The sequence below is a fragment of the Propithecus coquereli genome, unplaced genomic scaffold, assembly GCF_000956105.1.
Source record: "Propithecus coquereli isolate 6110/MARCELLA unplaced genomic scaffold, Pcoq_1.0 Scaffold280, whole genome shotgun sequence".
Classification (NCBI taxonomy): Eukaryota; Metazoa; Chordata; class Mammalia; order Primates; family Indriidae; genus Propithecus; species Propithecus coquereli.
In genome coordinates this window covers 1,727,278-1,753,800 of record NW_012148397.1, presented here as the reverse complement: position 1 = coordinate 1,753,800, position 26,523 = coordinate 1,727,278, and the positions used below count along the sequence as shown (strand labels likewise).

Genomic DNA, 26,523 nt, shown 5'->3' with positions numbered 1-26,523 from the left:
GTGGTGTGAGCCAAGTAAAATATATCAGCAGACTGGACTCAGCCGTGGGTCACCCGCCCGCAACCTCCGCTCAGTGGGTCCCTGCTCCACTCCAAGGCAGGCCCAAGTCCTACGGGCGTTGCAAAGCATGAGTCGAAACTTGAAATCAGCCCACTTCCAACGCAGCTTCCAAGCCCATGAATCTCCTAATGGGAAATAAATGTTTAAAGCAACCCCCATCGGACTCCCACACCCAAAGGATAGGAACTACTAATTCTTACCCACCACATCCAAATCGCCAGTTTCGTTTCATAGAAAAGGGGAGAAAAGACCTATTAAAAGAAGAAAGGAAAATAGGAAACCAACAAAGGCAAACTCGAAAACGCACCACTGTTGACTTGGGCAACGGCCTTTGCCGGTCACAGAGGAAAACAGCTCCGTCCCGAAACCATCCCAGACATGAAAATTATAGAGCGGCACTGCCGACACCCCTGCCCTTTCTGTGTCATTCCCTCAGAAGGAATGCAATTACATGCCCCCCCATGACAAACACGAAAGACAACACGTCAGTGACAGCCGCAGCCCGTTCACGTCGCCGGGCGGAGGCAGAGACTGGCACTCTCGGAGCTGACCTGCAGCGAGGCGAAGGGCTGAAGGCACTGCCCTGGGACGAGCACGCGTCGGGGAGGCAGGGGCCATGCGCAGGTTGGTGGCGTGGCTGAGGATCATGTCTCCACACCCACTTTACAGAACAGGTCACCGAGGGTTCACAGAGGAGTCGGGATCTACGTCCACCGGATGCAAGGCCACCAGGCTGTCCTCGCGCCCTCAGTTCAAACCAGACCAATCCCTCGAACACTCACGGAGCAGCTCCTGTGTGGCCAAGCCCAAAGCGGTCCTGAAGGGACCAGAGAAGGTACTAGACGCAGAGTCCACACTGCCATGGCAGTCACGACGGGCCCCTGCCTGCCCCCGACCTCCACACCACGGCCAGCCCGCAGCTCTGTCACCTCAGGGCCTGTCGCTTGCTGCCCCCACCGTGGGAAATGCTCATCCCCAGATCTCCACGGGACCGGCTCCTGCCGCAGGGCCACCTCCCGGGACAAGCCCTCGGTGACTGCGACCCCCTCCCGCCACTTCACCTGCCCCTCTATCCTCCTAGCACCTGCCACCTCTGAAGGGGCCTCGGGGATTCGCTGACTCGTTCGCACATCGGCCCGTGAACTCTCAGCTTCCTGGGAGCAGGGGCCACATAGGAGTGCCCTAGGGCAGCACGTGACACGCAGCTGACACTCGACAGCCACTGGACCGGGAGAATCCCAGGAGGGGCGGGCTGATCCTCCAACGCGTGGGGCAAGCCGAGCGCTGGACACGCAGAGCGCCGGCCCGATGGGACGCCAGGAAGGACACTGGCAGTAAGAACGGCTCATCTGAGCGAAGCACTTTTGACATTCTGGGCCTTGTCCTAAGCTTGTTTCATAAATTATCTCGCTGAGTCCTGACCACAATCCCAGGTTATAAATACTCTACTAATCTCATTTTACAGATGAGGAAACAACATGCCCAAAGTTACACATACACCCAGTAAATATGGTGCAACGAGCGAAATGCCTTTGAAGATGTACATGTATGTATGTGTGCATGTGTACATATTAATACATATGTGTGTGTATGCATGTGTGTATACACAGGCATATATGTTCATTACTCTGTGTATTTATTTATATACATGTGTGTACATGCATGTGTGCCTATGTGTATACATACCAATCATTATGTTCCCTCTGCCAAGAAAGGGCTTCCTTTTGTACTGATCTTAGGAGTCTCAGGTCTACAGCAGAGATGACGCCTGGAAGCCAGGAATTACATTTACTTACAAACTGGTAGGTAGACCATAAGAAACCGATATTTAATCATTTTTTATTTGCAAGATCCCAGTTTCCTATACTCCAGCCACTATAACCCCAAGACCCCACCTCTGCTGTGGAGTCTTACCAGGAGGCCGGGGGCGACAGGAAGAGACCAGCCAGGCCAGAGCCTCCAGGCAGCCCGGCAGCTACTGCAGCCTTATTCGCGATGGGAAAAGAAAACTGTTTTGAGGTCAAACTTCTGCTATCTGTCTCTGCATGCAAACACAGCTCACAGGACATAAAAAGCACCATGCAGATGCCGGGAGCCCCGGCCACCACAGCCAGCAGCCTGCACGTGCAAAGCAAGCTCTGGACACAAGCCAGCCAGACAAGGCACCTCTCCCAGCATCCCTGAGGCCCAGGGGTGCCTTCGTCTCAAACGTGCAAACAGCTGAGAGCAGAGTCCAGGGGCCGCTTTATTTATCTAATAAATAAATTACATAAATTCTCTTTAAACTGAAACTGTCAAAAGTTATATCTGATAAATCTGAAGGCTGTAGAGGAAGTGACTTGTCCTTCCTTCTGCTCACGATGCTGCAAAAGATAACACACAGCGCTGGGGGAACTGTCAGGCAAGACCAGGGCTCCGGCAGTGGCTTGAGGAACAGCAAGCAGCAACTGAGGCTGGTGCGTTGGCTGTCAGACTCCAGACAAGGTCAAGGGTGCAGCAGGCAGACAGCCTACCCCCATCCCCACCCCAAGACAGTCAGGAAACTATTCAAACAGAACTGACCTAGCAGCTCTGATACCCCCACAGCAGCCTGGAAGATGAGTGCTATTGTCCCATTTCCCAGGTAGGGTAACTAAAGTAATCCAAATGTAGGTAACATGCTCCACTGAATTTCCACAACTGCCCAATGTCACACATAGCTAGAGAACCACGAACACATGGTTCAGGCAGAGCCTAGAGTTGAGAATGTCTAACTCCAAAGGTTCACGACATCTGCCCTGGAAGCCCTCTCTGGTCCCTCCCTCGGCCTGGCTCAGTCAGGCCCCTCCTCTGTATTTGTGGTAACAGCATCAATGACAGTAGCAACAGCAGTAATAATAAGAGCCTCTTTTTCTTACGCAGCTTTTCTGTGCCAGACATAGCACTGACACTGGACATGCATCATCTCACTAAATCCTTTTCAAAAGCCCATGGAATCGGTACCACTATCTGCCCCATTGTACTGATGAGAAACACAAGCTCAGAGAGGTGAAGTTACTTGCCCAAGGTCACACAGCAGGCAAGTGGCAGAGCCCAGGGTGAAACTCCCAGCTCGCTGTTCTGATCGCTGGCCTGGGCGCTCCTTTCAGCATGAAGATTGGTCCCAGTGCTCCCAAAGCCAGGCGGTTCTCGCATCATCTTGGGTCTGGATGCTTCTAGTGCAGAACGACCTCGAGGTCCAGCCCTTGAGGTTTCTCCACAAACACCAAAGGTTGAACCATGCTCCACCGTTGCCATCAGCTTGGCCCTTCCCAGCTTCTCAGGCTCATGGATGAGCCAAGTCAGGACAAAGAACTAGGTCCTTTCACGGCTGAGCAGGAAGAACAAGGCGTTCGGGGGCATTCCAGGGATTCGGCTTCCATGCTGAGGTCCAAATTCCTGAGGCCAGCGTGCAGGACAGCTCGGCCGGTGCAACCGCCACAGCTGCACCGCCTCCCCGCGCCAGGCCCTGCCAGGCCTCTAGGGCTTTGCCAACGCATTTCTGATCAGATCAGCAGCCTCCTCCTTGGGAAACCCAGAGCTTCCCACGAGCTCCCAGCACACGTCGCCCTGTGTGTACGGGAATCCCAGGGCACCGGGATCGACGGTCCCTAACTCCCTCCTCCAGGCTGTTGTCTCCATGCTCCCCACCCCTGGCACACTGCCTGGTACCCTGTAAGTGCCCCGTAAGTGCATGCTTCAGGCACGATGCGTAAATGCCAAGTCAGAAGACACCCTGACACGCGTGGAGGACACAGCACATGCAAGCCCCTGGCGACAGGCCTTGGGGCACCGTCCCGCTTGGTTCTCACCCTCCCTTGCCCGCGAGGATGGGGCAGCCTGGCTGGACTCAAACCCAGGCCTGTCCGGACGTGCTCTCCACTTTGGGATGCAGACGCCGCCGGCGGGCTTAAGTGTGCACGGGTGGGAGCCCGAGCTGAACCTGGAGAAGGAGGAACCGCAGCCTCCTGCTCCCCACCCTCACCCCCGCCCAGGAGGGCCCCCTCCTTGTCATCCTGGGCTCTAAAGAGCCACAGAGGGCACCCCCAACTGTGTGCCCCCGTCTTGTTCCCAGCGGCCCATAGGAGCCCCACGTGAGCAATGAAAGAGCAAAAGGGCAGAGGCTGGGAAACAGGAAACACGGAACTCCTTTGCCTTCCAGACCTAACTTGGGGTAGAAAAGACGTGTTTGAGGGTAGGGCATTCAAATCCTCCCATGTTCTCATGGCAGGTGTTTCTGGGGGAAGGAAAGACAAGGGGAAGCTTGTTGAGAGGTGGAGAGGGCACTGCTATGGGGGGGCATGATTGTTGGGGGCACCGTTATTGGGAGCGTGATTTGGGGGTGCACTGTTGGGGACACCGCTGCTGGAGGGCAGCACTGTGAAGCCTGCTCTGTAATAAGCCCCCCATCCACAGGAGGGCCCACAAGGCCGGAGCACGCAGACCATCCGAGGGACTTGCCCGGGTCCCGCAGAGAACATCAGGGACGGGCAACAGTGCAGGTCCAAGTCCATCGCCCACACCCTCGGGCTGGGCCCGCGTGGCCGGGCAGGCGTCACGTGGCCGCACAGAGCCCTCTGCCTGGCAAATGGAAACTCGCTCAACTAAAAAAACTCCTGGAGCCCCAGAAGACCCCTGTCCCCGCCCTGGGAGGATGGGCACACTTCAAAGGGCAATTTGGGGGTTTCTGTTTATTTTCCTGTAGGTTCTGGTCATCTCAATCATCTAACCAGAAGAACTGGCCCAAAATGAGGCACAAGAAAAAGGAAAAAGTCTGGCCCTGCCACATAACTCCTGGAACTGGTTGCAGAAACTCGACTTTGGCTTTCCAAACTTGGTGAAGGAACAACAGCCTCTTTCAAGCTGGGCTCTTTTGTTCCCAGTTCCCGGGGAGGAGACAGAATCTGACACGGGCAGGGGCTGTTGAACAAATTCGGTTCAGCCAAAGTATCCCAGGGAAATGACGCTGTGCTAAGTCCACCCAGTTCAACACCCCAACTAACCCTCTCCGGTTAACCTGGCGGGTCATCAGCCAGTTGGATGGGGTCGTTTGCGTAACTTTAAAACCACGTAGCCATTAGATTCATTACTCGACGGTCCGTTCATAATACCAAGTGCTTCACGAGCAATGTCTCGGTGGTGCCTCGTAACAACCCTATGAAGGAGACACACCACCATCTTTCATTATACAGACAAGGAAACTGAGGCTCGCGGAGCTCAAGGCCATCGCCAAGATCACCACGAGCCAGTGGCAAAGCTGGGATTCAAACCCAGTAACTGTGTACCCCTGGCCTCCAAGAATCAGCCAATTGAGTTAATTTTTTTAAAAGAAACAAAGAGAGAAGAAAAGAAAAAAAGAAAGAAAAGGGAAAGGATGTACTTTTCTTCATCAGACTTATTGTCATCTGAAATCAGCAGGTTCTTCTCTGCAGGGGTTGTCTCCCCCCAGAATGAAGTGCTTGACGAGGGGCCATGACTCGTTTACCCCACAGCCCAGCCCCTAGACAAGCACCTGACGCCCAGAGGACCCTCGGCAAAGGTCTGTGGATTAGGGGACGCAGGCGGCCCTGCTGTCTGAGCCAGCCCCACAGGCACAGCCTCTGCCTCTCTCACAGGTGACAGCGAAGGCAGCCCCTGGGGCTCAGCGACTCTGCCCAGTCACCTCCACCAACATGCCTGCTGCGGGCTGCACATGGGGCAGTCTAGCCAGGGAGGACCCCAGGCTGCTTGGCTGAGCCAGACCGAAGTCTGCTCGCTTGTGAATCTCACTCATTCATTCACTCAGTCATTTCTTATTTATTCATTCGACAAACACTGAGCACCAACCACACCCAGGCCCGGTGCTAGGCAGCCCTCTCGGGACTACACGGTCCAGTCAGGGAACAGACAACAGGAAAAGGGAGCGAGCAAAGCAGGACACAGCAGCCACAGACAGAGGCACACATCCCGCGCCACGGAGGACACGTCCCGGAGGTGGTGGAAGTCCAGCTGGCAACCCCTCCCTCCACGCCAGTGCTTTACGCCGAGGGTTTTACATTTCTAAATGAAGATCCAGCCCACGCTGCCAAAGATTGTACACGTACGGCATAATCACGTACGGGTGGAAAAAACAGCGCCTGCAAATGAACGCCCCACAGAAATGTTAATTATCATCTGGGTGCTAGCATTCTAGGTGCATTTTATTTTCTTCTTCTGTTTATTTGTGTTATCTGATTATTCCACAATAAACCTGAGTTCTTCATGTAATGGGGGGGTGGTGAACATCTTTAAAAAAATAATAAATGTCCACTCCTAGGTATATATCCTCAAGAACTGAAAACAGGGACTCTAACAAATATTTGTACCAATGTTCGTTCGTAGCAGCATTACCCACGACAGCCAGAAGTTTCATGGAAACAACTCCCGTGTCCAGCGACAGAAGAGCGGATAAATAAAATGTGGTCTATCCATACAATGGAATATCTTTCAGCCTTAAAAAGGAAGGACATTCTAACACGTGCTACAACATGGGTGGAACTTGAAAACCTCATGCTAAGTGACGTGAGCCAGACACAGAAGGACAAATACCGTACGACGCCACTCACAGAACAGCAGTTTCCAGGGCGTTGGGAGGAGGGGAGAACGGGGAGTGTGTAATGGGTACAGCGTTGACACCGGGGGTGATGAAAAGGTTTAGAGTATAGATCGTGGTGATGGCTACAACATCGTGGATGTATTTAATGCCACTGAATTGTGCACTGACAAATGGCTAAAATGATATCATGTTATATATATTTTACAACAATCAAAAAAATTAAAAAAAAAAAAAAAACTCAGAACATCAAAGGCCAAAATAAATGAATGAGACCCTCCCTCTCCCCTGATCAAGGCTGTCCTGGTATGCACCACAGAGCAGATAAAGTAGGAAAACAAGAAGCTGTGCTGGGGTAGGAACGGGGACTGGGGTGGTCTCTGCTCCATCAGTTTCCCCAACTGTAACATCAAAGCAACAGCCCAGACGATCTCAGAAGGTCCCGCCGGACCAGACGTGGACTCTGACCAGATCTGATCTTTCACCTCATTAGTCTTGGAGGTAATTCCAGGACGACGCTGGCAGGTACATACCTCCTGGTCATGACGCCAGCCCCCAGGTAAGCAGGCCTGCGCGCCTACTAGGACGAGCTCAGCTCAGCCTGGACACCTCTCTCAGTCTGCCCAAGCCACCTTCCCCTGGGAGCCTCTTTTTCTCACTGAGAAACAGGGAGACTGGTGATAAAGCTCCCTTCCCTGCACCCCTCCTTCCTGTACACACTGGCCACGGCTCCCTCGGAAGGTCACAAAGGTGAGGTGGACAGAGCCCTAGCCTCACCCCAGAGCTGGCTGCCTGGAAAGAGCCACCTTGGCCAGGTCACTCGGGGTAGGGGTGCTGGAACAGTCCAGGACGCCCCCAAGCTTGGCAAGGAGGCTGCTGGGCCGGAGAAATGGAGAATTCTCCAAGGCCTTCCTTGTGGTCTAACCAACACCCACTTCGTTCTTCCTTAAGTGGAACCTTAAAAGGGTAGGGACATAAAGGATACTCTGGAAGTCCCTTGAGGTCACAGGAGAAGCAAAGGGCCTAGGAAAAAGCACATGGGCTCGGGTGGCCTGGCCTGGGTTTCCACAGCAGCTCTACAACCCACAGCCATGTGACCTTGGAGGCAAAGGGCCTCCTGGAGCCTGTCCCCTGTCCTGTGACACTGGGATGCCACCCCAGAGGGTTGCTGAGAGGATCAGATGAAGTACACAGCAACTGGCACGTAGTAGGTGCTTGAGAAATGGCGGATTCCACCACTTCACCCAGTCTAGCCCTCGGCCACCAGTGCCCAGCTGGGCAGACAGCCGGCGTGAATCGCCCTACAAAATCCTCAGGGAGGAGAGGGCTACACACACACAGCACACTTTTAAAAACGAATCTGAGAATAAAAACCACAACCACCGTCCCGCCAAACTGCCAAACGTAGTGGGAGTAATGAAGCAAACAAAAGGGAAAGTTCAACTCCTTTTTTTGGCTTTAGAACATGCAAATGCAAAATTCAGTGGCAAAGAAATCATCCCAGCAAAATTCCATGTCTAAATTTGAAGTGGCCCCATGGAACACACTCAATCTCTCTCCCTTTCTCTCTCTCTCTCCAGTCATTTAAATAACGTCTCACTCCGGGGTGTGGCTAAAAGTCTGTGCCAGCTTACGTTGGAAGAATCAAAGGCAAGGAGGAAACTCATTTATTGGGGTCCCTAACAAGTTAACAACCAAGGAAGACCCCTGGCCTCCTTTAACAGTGCTTGGCTGGCCTTGCTGATGCTGAGTCTTCAGCATCCAGGAGGAGGAAGCGCATTAAGATTACACACATCGTCCGCCTCACAGAGGGAGCGCAGCTCACTCGAGCTGAATTTGCCACGCAGCCGCCATAAGAAAGACTCAATAAAAACAGCAGCCTTTCAGGGCACAAAGGATCCGCGCTTCCCAAATCCAAGGTGCTCCCGTGCAAATCTGCCTTGGCCTATCTGGATAGTCTCCAGACATACGTTTTCATGCTTAGTATTCTTTAATCCTTGACCATCAAGGGTTTGTGGTCACTTTGTGCCTCTGCTTTGCAGGTCAGAGAGGTGAGGCGGCCCAAGGTCGCGCCATCGGGGGGCTGGGGTGGAGCTGAGCCGTGAGCCACCATCTGCCTGGTTCCAGCAGGATGGCCCTTGGACCCCACCACGACGCACCCTCAGTGATGCCCTCTGTCTTATCAAAGACTGAAGAACTGTTCTAAATCTTAAAATAAACATTTTAGGGGCAAGAAGTGCCAACCTTGAAACTCCAGACTAGGATAAAAGGAAAAATATTCCACCATAACCAAGAAGACGAAACACAAGCTCAAGCAAGTACAGAAATCGCTAACTGACAAACCGCCCTTCCCCAGCCAGAGGAGTAGACTCTGAATAAAAACCTTGATCTTTCTATTTAGCGAAATAGGTTTTATCATTTACAAGTTTATTTCCACGCAAAGTTCCATTTCCTGCTGGTGAAGCGTCACAGGCTCCCTAGACTGGTTTACAGTCTGGGGGAGGGGTCTCCATGAATCCCTAAGAATGCCTATATCACAGATGCTAAAAAACATACAGATGCTAAATTTTACAAGCCTGCCATCTTCCCATTTTGCCAGCAGAAGGATCCGCAGCTTTCAGCAAATTTTCAAAAGGAGCTATGTCGCTCACCGAAGTCTAGACCCAGTGTCCCGGAACATCCACTCGGTGGGGAAGATTCTGTCATTTCTATTCTTTGTGACTGACAAATTGGTTCACTGACCATCCATCCCGACATAAGGATGCAAACAAGACCAGGAATGAAAGAAAAAGTAAATCATGTCCCAAAGCAAGTCAGGTGACACATAAATGGGCCACAAGTTAAGTGGATATGACATAAGAGAAGTTAAAAGATAATGATCACAACACGGTTGCATAGGTTTCCAAGAGAGAGGAAGGAAGACTAGCCTCGTCCTCATGAGGGCAGCCAGCTCCATGCAGGCAGGGGCTGCGTCTACATAGCTCACTGCCAGTGTGACACCTAGAACAGTGCCCAGCACATACATACTCGACACTCAGTAAATACCTGCTGAATGTTAGATAAATATACCATGTCACTCATTCTCATAATCATAAAATGCAGGAATTGTAATTTCCAGTTTCAAAGATGAGGCCCAAAGAAGTCCGCAATCTGCCCAATGTTACAACCAGTAAGAGGCAGAACTGGGATTTTAACCTACTATGCAAAACCCAGGTCCTTGCCACATTTCGTTTAAACATCAGACTTTGTTTTTTTTTTATTTCAGAATATTATGGGGGTACAAACATTTTGGTTACATATAATGCCTTTGCCTCGCCCAAGCCAGGGCTACAAGCGTGCCCTTCCCCCATACAGTGCAACCCGCCTTCACTAGTTGTGAGTTTACCCACCCCCCACCACCTGACTGGCACCCAGTGACTACTACTACCATGTGAGTACCTTAGCGTTGATCAGTTAGTACCAGTTTGATGGCGAGTACATGTGGTGCTTGTTTTTCCATTCTTGTGATTCCCCACTTCAAAGGATGGGCTCAAGCTCTACCCTAAACATCAGACTTTTAACCCAAAGTCATCTCTTAAGAGCAAGCACCCCGGTGTGGAGAAGGCTCCACATCCCCAGTGGCCCCCGAGGGACCGTTAACTACTCTAGGCCTCACGTTCCTAATCTGGGCAGTGCGAGAGGCTGGACTACGTCAGGAATGGCAAAGAGCTTCCCATTGCACGCCAACAAGAATTGATTGGTAATGGCTGTCTCTGGGCACGCTGGGAAGACTGACTATGCCAGGATCAACTGGCAGTGTCTACCGTGGGCGAGGCAATGAGGAGTAGCAGCATGTGTCTGTATTTGCCATCCCAGAGCTAGGTGACCTGCAGGTTCCCTTGCAACCTTGGCTGGCTTTGATTCTAATTATAAAAATTAAAAGGGGGGAAGGGGTAAATGGAAAAGGAAAAATTGACTAACATTTTCCAACACGGACCATTAGCTGAATTTGGCCAAGACAAACTGGCGGCCCAGCCAGTCCTACCGTGCCCCGTGCACACAGGCCTGCGACACGGGAGGAAGGGGAAACATCGGACCCACTGCCCGCACACGCAAGACACCCAATGCATGCCAGAAGCTGCAAAAGCGTGGGTTTGGTCTGGCTTGGCCTTGGTTGTAAAATACTTCATCGGTGAGCGTGGTAACCTCGCAGGGAGCTCCACCTGGGTTCAAACCCTGGCTGGACCCGGCTGGACCTCTTGCCTTGGCAAATGACCTCCCCTCTCTAAGCCTCAGTTTCCTTCAACCTAGAAAAACTTCATAGGACTGGCATAATGATTAAACACGATAGTGCATCAAAGTTCTTAACAGCAAGCCCATAATAAGTGGGCAAACAAAGGGCCATAATCATCATGAACATCACCATTTTTCTTCAAAGGGCGACATTTTTAGAGAAGAGTCCAAGTGCAAGAGATCCATCTCTTCTTCCCATGTTTAGCACTACGCCCATTTGGCTACTATGCACTCTAAAGGGAGGAGGCTCTGAAAACAACTCCATTCTCCTTGAGCTCCTGGTCTATCAGCCAGGGTCCTGGGAGGAAACAGATGGCAGGCACGAAATGGTGCAATTTGAGGAAATTTTAACAAAAGGACAATATACTAAGGTGTATATTGTATATTGTATACTCCGTATAAGGCGGAGTATAGGGAAAAGTGCAAGAGATGTTTTTTCTACCTAGGGTGACCAACTGTCTCAGTTTGCCTGGGACTGAGAGGCTTCCCGGGACACAGGACCCTTGGTGCAAAAACCTGGGGCAGTCCTGGGCAAGCCAGGGCAGCTGGTCACCCCCTTTCTCCCCATGTGTTCCTACCCTTAGGCCCAATAGGACAGGGGAAGGCACAGCTACAGACACCTGGGTAGAAGGGGTGACATGACAGCAGGCATGGCTGAGAGATGATGCCCACCCATGGCAAGCCATGGGAATAAATGTCCCCACTCACTCTCCTCCTCCCGCCATCCCCGCAGGCTCTGCACTGGCCAGACCCACCGGGAAGCCAGAGGGGCTCAACGCCTGCTGGCACAGGGCAGTACAGAATGAGGGCGGGGTTTCCAGGGCAGTGAGGGGAAAGGACGTCCCGAGGCAAAGGGAGACACACAGGACCCTGTGCTGACCCTGGGGTGGCCAGGGGAGCCAGACCCCCCCTCTCAGAACGCTCCACAGTGGGGCCGCATCCAACAGGAAGACAAGGAGCTTCCCTCCCCCGCTGCAGGGAACACTGGGAGGGGGGCAAAGGACTGGACTCAGAGCTCCAGAAGCTGTCTCCGCCGATGGGCTGGTCTGCGGCCCTCCAAAGTGGGCCGAGCAGGGCTGGGAGGAAGAAACCCTTTTACCTGGCAGCAGGGTAAACCAGGTCACCTCCTGACAGTGTGAGCAAGGCTGAGGTGACACAGCGAGCTGTCCCAAAAGAAAGGGGCTGCTTCCCAGGCTCTGTCTAAAGCAGGGGCCCTGGCCGTCGCAGGCCTAAGTGGGGGATTAAAGGCAGAAAGCCCACTCTGGGGTGCAGGTCTCTGAAACGGCTGCAAGCACTTCCCCTGGGTGCGCTCAGACCGAGGCCACCGGCCGGATGCAGTGCATGTGTCAGGGGCAATATCGTTTAGAAAATAAAAGCGACTTTCAATTCTGTTTTTAAATCATATTTTCCGAGATCAAAATCTTATTTCCCAAGCACTGCTGCTGAAAGCTGAGGTGAAAACCACCAATAATGTCTTAATCCTCCCGACAGAGGGTTTCCATCTCACTCAGGTCGGGAACTTGGGGGCTGGGGTTAGGACAGGGGCTGGGGGCCCAGTCCCGATTCCGGTGCCTGGGGTCATAGCGAGGGGTCACGGGCACACCCTGGAGGAGCTTCCGTTGACCCCAAGGTCACCAGACAGGGCAAGCATTTCCAAGAAAATCGTGAGACTTTTCTGTCCCTTCACGGCCTGTGGCCCTGAGGTCCCCTACCCACTATAGGCACTGAAAGGACTGTACTGACACCAGCTATTCCTGCATCACTGGACCCAACCCTGCTTTCAAGTTCACAGTCCTGCGGGAACCAGGCGCGCGCAGAAGCGGTAGCCACGATGATAATGGCGTTGATGGTGGTGGCAGCAGCCAACGTTTCGCAAGCACTTGCCATACGTCCACACGCTGCTAAGCACTTTCCATCTGTCGTCTCCTTTATTCTCAGGACAACCTGGGAGGGTGGCTACTCGCGTTCTCCCCTCCTCGCTTTCAGAGGAGGAAACCGAGAGCTGGATCACACCCCTGATGAAATGGCCTCGCGTGAAATGTCTGGTTTCAACAGACACTGGCCAGCACTCTTGACCACCTTGTCCAACGAGTGTCCCCTTTTAGGGAAGGACTGACCTGGGCAGGCAGGGTCTTTAAGGCTTCCAGCTCCCGCCAGGACACAGCAGAGAGACACTGTTCGGGTTTCTAAGTGGAGGCAGGGTGCTTCCTGCTCCCTGATCGGCCGGGCAGACCCCTTCGAGGCTGCTCAGGTTGGCTGGGCAGGGTGGGCCCCACACAGGAGCCCCAGCTGGGGGTGGTGGGGGCTGAGATCAGCTCACCTGGCCATGCCCCCTACAAGGGCTGTGCTGGCCAGAGGGCACCCTGCTTACCACTAGGGGCATCAGAAGAGCCTCCAGACTGCACGTCTTTGCAATTCTCCCTGGCCCAAGACCCCCTAGCCCTTCACCAAAACTGCTGGCAGGACCCACCCACAACTCCAGAACCTTCCCTTTTATTATCTTTTCTAGTGATGGGGTTTATTTAGCTCCAAAAAGCAGAGGGACTCACTGCAGGGCCTTGGGTGGGGCCTGGGTCAAGCAGACACAGGCCTTTTCAGAAGCACCAAGTAGTAGTTTCCTTATTCCAGCCACTCCCTCTCCTCTCCACCCCCCAACCCTCCCCACAAAACACCTGCTTCCATTGAGACAGGATGACAGGATGCAAGAAGCAGGTTTCAAACTCATTTTCCTTACACCCAAACTTTCTAATGCTAATTTTCCTCTCTCTCTTTTTTATTGGCATGATGCAATTCCCCTTTTCAACAACCCAGATCTCTGAAGTCCTGAGTCATCAGGGTAAAGGCAGGGACAGTGGGGGAGGGGGGGTCAGCTGGGAGGGATCAAAGGTGGGGGAGCTTGCTTACACCCCGGCCAGGCCAGGCGGGATTTCCTTCTGGGGGCCTGGGGTGTCACGGACTACCAGCTCTTGGCCCCACACGGTGCTAACATGGGCTGGGGCCCCTGCAGCCCCCACACAGCCCCTCAGGGCCCCTCTGGGCCAGTTCTGGAGAGACAGGCGACTGCAGGGCAGGGCGGAGCAGCAGCCCAGGCAGCCTGTGCCCACTCCAGAAAACCGGACCTCATGGGGCGGGTGTGACAATTAAACGAAGAACACAGTGGTCCTCAGCCAGGGCGACGTGGCCCCCCGGGGACATGGGGCAACGTCTGCTTTTTACATGTTGTGGGTTGTCACAACTGTCGGGGGATCTGGTGAGCCGAGACCTACCCAGATAAGACCCAATCCTGCTCCCTGCGAGCACGTGTGTCATATGCTACCACGGGTGATTTCCGGGGGTGGGATTCTGGGAGAATTTTTTTCCTTCTTTATTTTTTATAAGATCGTCCGTTATCATCCCTGTGTGATCATTTTAGTTTTGTTTCTACAAGTGGGGAGGCGACTCACGGAGCCGGACAGGCAAAGCCTCCCCTGGGCCGCGAGCTGGGGAAGGGCTGCGCTGCAGGGGGGCGGGCCTTGGCTCCAACCGGGGAAGGTGGCCCTGGAAGGCCAAGGGGGCGGGGTGGGGGAACCGGAGTTCCCAGCAGAAAGGAGAGGTGTGTGCCAAAGCTCCGAGGCGTGGGAGAGCTGGGCCGGACGGCAGGCAGGGCAGGGCGGCCACTGCGCAGTGGACTTCGGACTGCACGCTCGCTGCGGTCGAGCCATCACAGCCAGCTCCGTCAGAGCGGCCCCTCCGGGTCAGGCCATCTCGGCTGAGGAAGCTGAGGCTCCAAGGGCTGAGCTGACTACCCCGAGACTAACGAGGGGCAGAGGAGAAGCAAACTTCTGCCACGGCTCTTTCAGAAACGGATCTGCAGGAAGATGCCACGCGACATGCTGCTGCGTCCCAGGAAGCTCCCTGGAGGGGAGAGGCCCCACCTCACACAGGGAAGATCCCTCTGTTCTGTCCACATGCTCGCTCTTCTGCAAGGCCCTCCTCTCGGCACGGAACCAGCTGGGCCACCTGGGCCTTTCTGACACTCTGCTCTGAGCACTGAAGCCCTGCTCACTGGCCACACACAGTGATACTCTGGAGCCAGACAGCCAGGGTTCAAATCCTGGCTCCACCGTTACAAGCTGAGTAAGTAGTGACCTCACCTCTCGGAGCCTCAGTTTGCTCATCTGTAAAATGGGGACAATGACAGCACCACTTCACAGGAGGGTCACAAGGATTGAATGAGAGCTCACCTGCACAAAGGGCTCAGAACAGTGCTGTGTAAGTGTGAGCTGCTGTTACTGCCGCCTGGCTGGTGATTCAGCCCCTGCTGCCAGGGCTCCTGCACTCAGACTCCGCCAAGGACACATCGTGACTCTGGAGCCAGGTCGCCTGCGTCCCAGTCATATAAGCTTTAAACCGTCAGGGTCTCAGTTTCCCTCCCCCCCATGGGGCTGAAATGAGGATTAGGCGCCCAGTGTGGCTAAGGGAGTCGAGACGGTTGGAGGGAACGATCCTTACTGTCCCGCAGTCACCTCCACTCCACCTCAGACCACATATATCTGGCTCCGGCCTCTGGCTGGCCCTGCTGGGCTCCCCAAGCCCAGGAGCGTGGGCCTGCTGGGCAGGTCAAGCTCTTTCACTTTCCCACCCCTGGAGCAAGGCTCAGTCACAAGGTCATGAAACCGGAGCAACAGACAGATGTCAGCATGTCATTGTCCCCATTTCCAACGGGGCAGTCCCCGTGAGCCCACTGCACTTCCGCCACTGCAGACACGAAGCAGAGCACCACTCCTGTGTCACCCAGGAGGGGCCCAACCATCCCCCTGGCCTAGGCTGTAGCCCAATGGAACCACCTTCCCGAGAGCCCAGGGAGGGGCTGGGCCTCCAGGCAGGGAAGGTTCAGGAAGGGGAGCCCTGTGAGCCGAAGCTCAAAGTAGAGGCCTCAGGCCTGGGACTCAGGGAGCACCAGAGGCGGAGAGCCCCCCAGGACCTCACCAGGCGGAGCCCAGCAGCCTGGCACTATCGCTGTCACTCTTCATGGGCTGTGGAGGTGGGCCAGGAACCCTGGGGCCGGCGTCCACACCGAGCTGGCCGTGCGCAGCACGTGCTGGGCAACACAGTGGGGACACTATACACACACCCTCCTTCCTGGAGGGCAGCCCTGGAGAGCAGCCCTGGAGGAAGGCGGCAGAGCGACACACCGTCGTAGGGAGGGCCAGAGGCGCACAGGGTCGCAGGGAAGGGAGGGCAGAGATGTGACTGTGTGCTGCCCTGCCCTCCCACCCAGGCAGGTTGTTCATTCATTCATCCATTCATTCATGCAAAGAACGTCTGCTGAGAGCCACTGCCTCAGTTTCCTCATCTGTGAAATGGAGAGAGGAGCAGTGCCTTATTGGGTTATACGGATCGCTGGTACGACCCGCCTAGCGCAGCGCCTGGTAAAAGGAAACGCTAATCACACGTGAGTGGCCGCTGCATGGTCACTACTGTGACTAACTGCCTGGCCCTGGTGACTCAGAGATCCCTGTACCCCTAAAGCTTCCACTCAGTGGCATCCCGGGCTCCCGGCTGGCTGGCTAGTCCTCAGTCCCTCTACGTCATAAACCACCATCCGCCTGGACGTGCTCTGGGAATGCAGCCTTCATCACCGTGCGCCGGCAGACTCTGCTCTAGGAGGCGACCCAACCTCGGTCTTCAACTCCTACACTCTCTTACGGTGCCCACCTCCCAGAGCGTGCCCCGCTGCTCCGGCCTGTCCCTTTGCCCACTGTGGCCTCTGCCCATCCCCCGCACCCCTCGTCCATCAGTCTCAATCCCACCTCTGTCGGATCTCTCCCACGAAGAAACCCTCCCTGAAACCACCCATCCCTGTGACAGCTTCCATTCCTCCCTCCAAACAGCAGGACAGGACGTAACCCTCTCTAAGGGCCTGTGCTTTGCTCTGTAGTGTATAACTGTATTAATAATACAGGTCCATTCAACTGCATCCCTTTGGGAAGGAGGAGTATGTCTGACTTCCCAAGCGCAGCACCTGGGAACATTCATTCTGCGCACACGGTATCCGGTGCTCAATTTATAAACTCAGCACCGGATGCTGACCCTCTACAACTACTTGACATTCACTTTCTAACGGCAGTTCCCTGAACCTACTGACAAATTCACCAGGGAATTTCTGCCAAACCTTGGCAAACCCTAAATGGATAAGCCCACTTATTTCTAACCAAGATGCTGCTCCAGGAGGCTGCAACAATTTTACGTGTATCCAACAGGTGCACACACTGAGGGACATACACACGCACACGCATGAGGACAGACCTGGCTTTGACTCTCAACTCTTCCTCTTCCCAGTTCTCCTCATCTGAGTCCCCATTATAGCATCTCTAAAATGGGGATAATAGTAACAAGCCCACAGGACTGCCATGAAAATTAAATGAGCACTGTGCCTGACACACAATAGGTATACAATAAATGTCTTTGGGATCAAGAATGTGTAGGTCCACCTCTTACAACAGATTTGCTTATCCTACTTTACTCCCCACCAGGGAAGACTGCAGTTTTGCAGACCCGTCGCCAACCTCAGGCCCAGGCACTGGAGGAGACCACGTCGTCTGCATGTCCTTTCCAGGGAAGCACTTCTCCTCTTTGTACCTTGGGGAGCTCAAGGCCCACTGCCGCGTCCCAAGGATCCTGGGGGCCCTGGGGTGGGAGCAGCCATCACTTCCGCGGTCTCCTCTTCCTCCTGGACACACGTCTGAAGTACATTTCCCAGGCCCCCCGCACTCGGGTGTGGCCACATGTCTGAGTTTGGGCCCATCGATTTGGCCAGACCTACAAACCGCTTGTCTGTGGGGCTCACTCTCTTTCCCCATCCCCCAAACGGAGGACCCGGAGGACGGCAGAGCCATGACACAGACGAAGGTACCCGAGTACCCACATGATCAAGTGAGGCAAAACCTCACTGGAGACCACACTGGATAGCGGCGTGAGCAAGAACTGAGCCACAGGAAGCCACCCAGATGTGGAGCTGTTTGTCACAGCGGCCTGCCCCCCTGGCTAACGTACAACCCCTTCCGCACCCACGGTTCCACTTCCCCGCCGCGTCTTACACTAGCACCCGCGATGGACTCACCGGGCCAGACAGAGCCAAAATGGCAGGCAGGGAAGCCGGGCCTGGTCTGCCTGGACTGTGGGCTCTAAGTTCCAGCTCCACTGGACCTCTGCGGAGCCCGGGCCTGGGCCAGGACGCCCAAAGAAGCCAGCAGGAGTTCTGGTGTCATTCTCCCTCTCCAGATGACCACACCTGAGCTGGACCCAGCCAGCCCTGCCCACGGGAAGCCTGTTTCCCTGTCTGATTCCTCTACTTCCACCCACTCAGGGACTGGGGAATGCAGATCATCTGCTCCCCTCCAAACGGAGCCCAGCCAGCCTAATCAGTTTAGTGGCTTCCTCCATCCCATTATTTCTGATGATGGCTTCGAAGCAGCAGAGCCTCGAACACAGGGGAGCGTGGAAGGCAGAGTCTGGGTCTGAATCCCAGATGGGCTGCTGAGTCATCTGTAAGGGTCTTTGGGCAACGCGCTTCCCCTCACCCCGTGCCCGCCGGCAAAGCCAGAAGTGAGCTAGATGTTTAGTGTGTTCTAGATCCTAGGATCCTTGGAACCTACTTATGGACAAAGGGAGCTAGTTTTTTAAAGTTTTGCTGGGTTTTGTAATTTAAGAGTCTCTTAAAGCACTGCTACAAAGCTATTCTTCATTATTCATTGGGAGGGAGCCAGGTTTCAAAAAAAAAAAGAAAGAAAAAACATACAACAAAAGCACTAGAATGGAAGATTTATGGGGCAAGGTGCTACCTGTGTGCCCAGCACTGAGCACAGTCTAGGTGATCACACATTTTTTTAATAGATGCTAACAGCTCCTGGAGAACGGGAGGAGGAAACTGACATGGAGCACTCACAGGTACCAGCCACTTTGCTGGGCCTTGTCTAAGTGGGATCCAGCCGCAGGGTCTTTACACTTGCTGTTCCCCCAGCCTGGAGTGCTCTTCCCCCAGACATCGACATCACTCCTTCCCCGCCCACCTGGCACAGCAGCAGCTCCCGGTCCCCACCTCCCGCTACCCCTGCCCACCTGCCTCCTTTGTTTTCCCCAAGACCCCCTCACAGATTTTTTTAATATAGGCAGGGTCTCACTCTGTCACCAGGCTGAAGTGCACTGGCGTGATCACAGCTCACTGCAGCCTCGGACTCCTGGGCTGAAGCGATCCTCCCACTGCCCAACCACCTTGCTAGCTAATTTTTTTTTTTTTTTTAAGAGACAGGGTCTGGCAATGTTGCCCCAGCTGCTCTTGAACCCCTGGCCTCCAGCGATCGTCCCGCTCAGCCTCCCGGGTTGCTGGGATTACAGACACAAGCCACTGAGCCTGACTCTCCCCGTCACAGATTTTATATTTACTTGCTCAGTTGTTTGCTGTCTGTCACTCAGCCCTACCAACGCAGGCTCCGCCAGGGCAGGGTCTCGGTTTCTTCCAGGTGCCTGGCACCGCGATATCTATCTGTTGAATGAGGGCCCGAATGAGCGGCCATGCCTTACCTCCCTCACCCCTGACTCCAGTGCTAAAAGAAGTCCCCGAGATCCTCACTTTACAGACAAGGACGGAGGTCCGGTGACCTGCCTAAGGTCGCCAGCTGGGAAGCTGCAGGGGCAGGATTCAAGCTTGCCTGCCTGATTTCAAAGCCTAGGTCCTCGCTACACCACTGCACTGGGTCTGACTGTGTCCCCCTCCTGCAACCCCACTGCACGCCCCAAACATCAGGACAAACATTTCGCACGTGGTAGGGGCACGGAAATGGCTCCTGAAGACAGAAGACAATTTCAGCACCAGAAACGTTTTCTCTGCCGTCCGCTTTGCCTCATACACGCAGCAAACACCTCCTCACGTGCACGCGCGCCTCATCACCCTTTACTTCGGGCTCTGCTGATGTAAGCGAAGCTTCCTTTCAAAATGCACTCAGCCTCCCTCAGTGCCTGTTGAATACACCGGGTGGCTCATATCCACAGCCAGAGCGAGGAAGAGAAATTTTCACTTCCTCTCTTTCTCCACCCTGGGGCCGGGGGGCTTGGCTTCCATCCTGGGGAAAGCAGGAAGTCTGGGATAAAAACGATGCCCTTGGGTGGAGCTGCTCAGACCTTGTCCTGTGGGGAGAGGGCCGCGTGTCTTTGCCAGAGCCCCCTGCTCACCTGTGTTCCTTCAGACCCTCTGCGGGGGGTTTCTTGTCCGGTGACATTTAGCCAGACCAAAGCATGACTCCAGGCAACACTGCCCTTCCCTCTTCGGAGAGAGGGTCAGCTCTGCCTCCCAAAGAAGTAAGAGGAAAAACATCCAAATTATCAAAATAAAAGCAATTCCACTGAATAAAAATAGAAAGTGTCTTGTTTAAAATAGCAAAAAATTGGGCTTAACCTGAACGCCCATCGACAGGGGACGGCCTGCTCGTGTCACTACGGTCGCCTCTCCCACGGAACACTACGCAGCAGTGAGAAAGAGCAAGGCAGCTGCACACGCACAGATCTAGAATGATCTCCAAAATATCCCGGCGAATGAACAACAGCGCAGAGCTTTGTGTACACGTCTGGAATGGCCAGCGAGGACACAGAGAAAGCGGTAGCAGCGTTTGCCACCGTGGGGGCGTACAGTAAGAGAGAAGGCTTAGTTTTCATTATGTGCCTTGTTGTACTATTTGAATTTATTTGATGCGTGCATGACTGTTTTAATTTCCCCCCCCAAAAAAAGTTGCTTTTTTTAAAAAGAAACTAGACTGTGCCCCTTGAGGAATTTTTCTTAAACTGCCTCCAACAATTTTATTGCCTTCATATGCATGAAATCTGCTAAATACCCCTGACTTTCCCAAATGCACTGTTCATCTCTGGAGACTCTTTTGTGGAGACTGCCCATCTTTAAACAGCAATCATCTCTCCCATTTGTACAGAATTTCACGAAGCTCTATCAGGGCAATTGGGAAAATAGGAATTGGAATGCTGGTCACTTGTTCCATCCCTACTACGTGCTACTGGCTATACTAGTAGGTGCTTATTTAATTATCTCCAATCCTCGCAGCAACTCTATACGTGAGGTGCCCTACGGATGGAGAGCAAGGCCCAGTGAGGGTCAGCAACGTGCTGACAGACACACAGCCAGGGAGCTGTACCCTCGGAACCCAGACCCAGTGCCATGAGACAGCAAAGCCCAAGTCTGTTCTGGCCCACAGCGGGGACGCCCTAGGCCTGGCCGCCTCCCTTAATCTCATTTATTCCTTTAAGATAAGGCATAACTCCACCATTTCACATGTCCATTCCGCTGAACACCAACTGGGTACCCTTAGGACAAGTCAGCCCTGGCTGGCCTGGAAGAGAGGCCGGCCTGCCACCCCAAGGCCAGCAGCGAGGTGCCCTGAGACAGCTCTGTCTTCAGGACACTGCTGCCACCAGGTTCCCCCTGAGCCCTGCCCAGGACAGTGTCCCCAAAATGCCCTCTCCCACTGCTGGGTGAGGTGCAAAGGAGCTGGTGGGGCCGGCACACAAGCCACCCGTGGGCCAAGGAACCCAACCTGCAGCACCCGCCGCCTCCACCACCAGCTAGGAGGAGAGCACGGCCACGTGTGGAGAGATCCCTTCTCCCTGCGCTGGCACAACGTCGCCACGGCCAAGAAGGGCGTCTCAGATGACACCGGGCAAGTGGCAGCATCAAAACTTACTCCCTCCTTAAAACACGCTTACTTATTACAGCCTGGGGAAGGCAGACCACGTGTGCGGTCTACAGAGAATTTCGACTTTTTCTCCTCTCCTGTCTCCACCCCTCCCCTCTACCATCTCCAGTCAGACAAGTTGTCTAGGAAATAAATGAGATATACTCCAAAATCTTTCTATGACAATTGGCATGCAAAGGAAAGATTTGTGTTTACTAACTGCCACGAAAAACATCAGATAAATCAAAGGCGGGAAGGATGGGCCGCGGGGGAGGGGTGTATGTGACGGAAATGAAGAAACAATTAACACACGTGCACACCACACAGATGGGCTCCCATGGGATTTGTGACTGCCCTGGAGGACACAGATCTCGGTTCTCAAGTAGAAACCAACCGTGTGGATGCGCAACTCCCAGCACAGCACGTGCACGAGCACTCAGTAGGTGCTCAGTAAGCATTTGCTAAACAAAGTCAAGTTCAGAAGATGGTTGACACCACCCCCCACCAAGAAAACACCAGACTAAAGAAACCCAAGACGATTAAGGTGGCTTCTCTTTTGCCACCCGTGACAAGATGCCCAGAAACATTTCAATCAAGCAGCAGAGTGGTGCAAATTTAGAAACAAGCCATTGACGAATTATGGCTTGACAATGAAGAACTGGCCGTCACCTGTGCCCCGACCCCTGTTTGGTAAATGAATAAAGGACTTTTCTGACTGGACCCATCATTCTAAAACACCACGTGCCGCATTTTTTAAAGAGTAAGATGAAATAAAAGGTAAGTGGCTTATTTGTACTTCTTTGGTGCAGGGGAAACAAAGCCTACAGACAAAGCCCTCTGCCAGCAGACAAACGTGTCTAGCAGGTGATCAAATTCAACCCGGGGATGACAGAATAGCAAAATGGATTCTGGTCTTGCTGAACCCAGCTGCCTGTGCAGAACTCCCGGCTGTCGATACAACCAACACCAGGGTCAACAGCCGCAAAGAGCTAGGGAGGCCACGGACCCGGAAGTCTGGATGTGAAAGGGGAATGAGGCGCCACATCCAGGCCACAGCCTGACCAGCTGGGCCCTTCCTCGGAAAGGTGGGGTCCAGGTCCCCCAGGGAGAGGCCCACGCTTCCCCATCTCCTCTCCTGCGTCAGCCGGGTCGCTGTCGCCTGTGTGCTTCCTCCTTTGTTTACCAGCGTTCCGGATCCAAAGTCTCTAAGTACAGGGTGCATCGACCCTGGCCACTGCCACAAGCCATGTCAGGCACACTGCTGGCTCTGCAAGGATTTAATCAGTAACCGGCCCAGGAGATGAGGGGCAGGGCAAGCTCCGACCTGATCCCACAGAAAGCAAAGTTGGCTCCTCGGGCTAGGACAATCTGGAGGGGTGTCAGGTCCCTGGACCCCAGGCTGAGTCCATAGCATCGGACCCCTTTGTGGATCTCCCTAGCAGAGAACCAAGAGAGGTGCAAGCTAAGGGGTGTACCCAGCTTAAATCACCGGCCAGGTGGGAGCGCGAGCCCCAGGATGCTTGTAACCCAGCCTGATGCAGCCGTGGTCCTGGAAGCCTGGTCTTAATTTCTTAGAATTCAGTTAACTGGATCAGTGTAGATAGTTGCCAAAGACGGTTTGGGCAAAAAAAGATTATTTGTTTTGTTTATTGGTTTGAATGCACATCAATCACTCTGTATATTATTCCTGAAGCCCATACAATTACCCAGCTATTCACTACATGGTTTTGAGCTGGTCTGTGTAGACAGCTTAAAATATGGATAATGCACATTTCATGATAGGATTTGACCCTATATGAAACATACTTGATACGTGGCAGCTCGAGGCTGGGCCAGGGGCTACAACAAAGGCACAGGGTTGCAAAGGGTTTCTGTTGTAGTGAACTGCCCTCCAATTCACCTTTGTTTCATTTGGGCTAATATTTCTCAATACAGTGCTTGGGCCCCACTACAAAATGCAGACAGATTACATAATGCCCAGGCCTCAGGGAAACCCCATAGGGGCTCCTTTGCTTCCCTGAGAGCCTGGACACCAACCAGGTGTCTCATGATGGGACAAGGTCCCTGGTGGCAGTCCCAACCCCACCTCTGCCCTGGAGGCCACTGTTCCAGCCAGGCCCGCCCCGAGCAGCTCCGCCTCCATGCTCACAGGCCCTGGCAGGGAGAGCCCTGCCCCCTCTAGAGCCCACCATGGAGGAAATACAAGACTTCAGGACACCCCCTGCCTTCGGGGCTTGGTGACGAAAGGCAGTAGAGAGGGAATTATGTCAGCCCATTAGACACTTCCTTATAGTTCCTTCTTCCACATTTCCTAACGCCAGAGCATGGACAACCCTCGGTCCCAGTATTAGAAATCACAGGTGCTCTCCAGAGAGGCCCAAGCTACAGAAGGTGCCACCCACCTCGGCTGGCCACGGTGGGCAAGGGGTTGCTTAAATCTTCCTCCCCTTTCCCTTCTTCTCAGCCATGCCTCTTGAACAACTGGAGGTAAGCTGGGGGCCTCGGTCTCCAGGGCTGGCTTCCCCAAAACCGAGGACATTGGCAGCAGGGGACTCATGCTGGCAACTCCCAGGGGTGGGGGGAAGGGCCCTCGGCCTGTCCTTCCCACGGCAGGTCACTGTCCCTCCCAACCATTCTCCCTCCCCAATTCCCCTTCATGTTGAGATGTAGAAGAACAAAAATAAAGCCCAATAAAGTGCCCCTGAGCCAGGTGAAAACGGTGAAGCCACATCTGCGGACTCCAGATGCCAGGCAGGGAGGTGCCGAGGTCACCAGTTCCTCCCCGAATCTGAAACACTCTGTGCTGGCCAATTTTCGGAGGCTCTCTCGCCCTCCATCAACTGAAAAGCTGAATGCTGAGGCCTGTGGCGCGGGACGGGTTGAAGAACATGCACCAGCCTGACACCGGGACTGGGCAGCCTCCCGGCAACCAGTAATCCCTCCCCGAGAAAGGAGCCTTTGCAGACATTGCACCAACGTGCCCACAGGAAGGAGAAAATAAATAGGTGCTCTAGGCATGTTGGACCCCAAATTCAGAATAAAAGTCCTCGTGTGTACAATGCTCTGGGGTGGAGGCTGGGGGGCTGATTCAAAGAGTAGGATTCTTCAGCTAACTTTTCCCCCTCCCCATTCCTCGGAGCATGTGTCATGGCCTGTGACACATCGCCAAGGGAACACGGATGCTGGGGAAATGTCTACACACGCTACACGTTTGTGACATGCCATGTAAGCGACACCCTGTTTCCTGGCTGGGTTTTCTTGGCACAGGTGTGGGCAGGCATTGGGTTCTGCCCCCCTCCCAACGTGCTTAGTAAACAGGATCACGGTGGCCCTAGGGGGGCCGTGTACATTCTGGGGAGGACCGGCCACCTCTCCGAAGAGGATGGGACCCCCACAGCAAGGCTCAGGCCCAAGCCACCAGCGGTATTTGAAACTGCCCTTGTTTCAAAACACAAAGCATCCTGTTCAGGCTCCTACCCGCCACCCCCACCCCCCACCACTGCTGTCTTTCTCCACGTATGAAGAAGGCCACCATTTGCAGATTTGATTTCAGAAACAGATCAATGGTTTCTCCTCTCCATCTCATCCGGCTGACCCAGTCCCAGCCATATATTTAAAAACAATAACAATCACAAAATAAAACCTCCAGCAGCAAAACACACGTATGTACACACGCTCCACACACAATGCGAGACCAGGGCTCCACGACGAGCCTCCACAGAGAACCCGACCCCCCCTCGGCCTGGAGATATTCCAGGCCCACGGCCCCCTCCCCCTCCACTTCCACCCCACAATGTGCGAATGAGATTTTCAGAAAGGGAAGCACCCAGTTTCGCCTGCCAGCCCCAGGAAGGAAAAAGAAGAAAGGACGGGTAAAGCTAAGAAAGGAACCAGCTTCTGGAAATTCTTGGGGCTTGGGGGTTTTGAGGTTTTGATTTTCTTTTTCTTTTTTTTTTTAATTTTTGGGTCGTGTTTTGTTTTCTCCTCCAGCTCAGATCCAGATGGGCCACGGGCTTTCAGAGAGGGAACCCCCACCACCATCAGGGCCCAGCCCGGGGTCGATCCCACGGCCCCCCGCCATCAGAAACACAAGAGCTCGGGGCACAAGGTCCCCACACACCCAGCCTGGGGTGGACCACACGTCTCCAGCATTCTGAGGGTCTCTCCCGAGCCCCGCGGGCTGGTGTGGGCTTCAGATGCCCAAATCCAGCCCCGGAAGCAGGCCAGGAGCGGGGCGCCCGGGCTCCCCGCGTCCCCCCGCACCCCCCACGCCACACAGGCCCCGGGCTCCAGGTGCAGCGCCGAGGGGCAGCCGGGGGGCGCAGCCCGGCCCGAGGGGCGCGCGGCGGTGCAGCCGCCAGAGCGACTCACCGTGGCGGACGCCAGGCTGTTGTCGGCCAGCGTTAGGTGGTGCGGCTCCCAGCGCCTCAGGAATTTCGAGGTGAGGATCTTGCTGAGAAAGGTCCGCGGGTGCCGGATGACACAGACCTGAATGTCGCCCTCCTGCAGCAGTTTGTACCTCATCCCGTTGCAAAGCAGAAGGGCCCGGCGGCAGGGCACGGCGCCCATCTTCGTGCCCTCGGGCGCCGACACGTCGCCCCCCAGCAGCGGCTTGGTCTCCTCAATCTGCCGGGGGTCGCCGCCGCCCGAGCTGCTGGTCAGATCCATGGCCGCGCCGGGGCGGGGGGCGGGGAGCGGGGGCTGCGCGGGGCTTCTGGGGCGGCGGGGCCCCCGGATCCGGCGGCCCGCACCCCCCCACCCCCCGGGAAGGTGGGGGGGCGTGGGGCTGGGGGCGCCCGCAGAGGAGGGGGCGCTGCCCGCGGGGGCGGCGCGTGCGGCGGGCTCGGCCGGCCTGGGCGCTTCCTGCGGGGCTCCCGCTTCCTCCTA

General features: G+C 54.6%; 1 protein-coding gene across 1 annotated transcript in view; it reads right to left on the bottom strand.

Annotated features, from left to right (window-relative positions):
* Positions 1-26,363, bottom strand: part of CMIP (c-Maf inducing protein) — a 230,246-nt gene extending 203,883 nt beyond the window's left edge. The window contains exon 1 of the mRNA XM_012648221.1: positions 26,008-26,363. Coding sequence (XP_012503675.1) covers positions 26,008-26,304 — 297 coding nt within the window. The 5' untranslated portion in view covers positions 26,305-26,363. The remainder of the gene's footprint in view (positions 1-26,007) is intronic.
* Between the last annotated feature and the right edge of the window lie 160 nt (positions 26,364-26,523).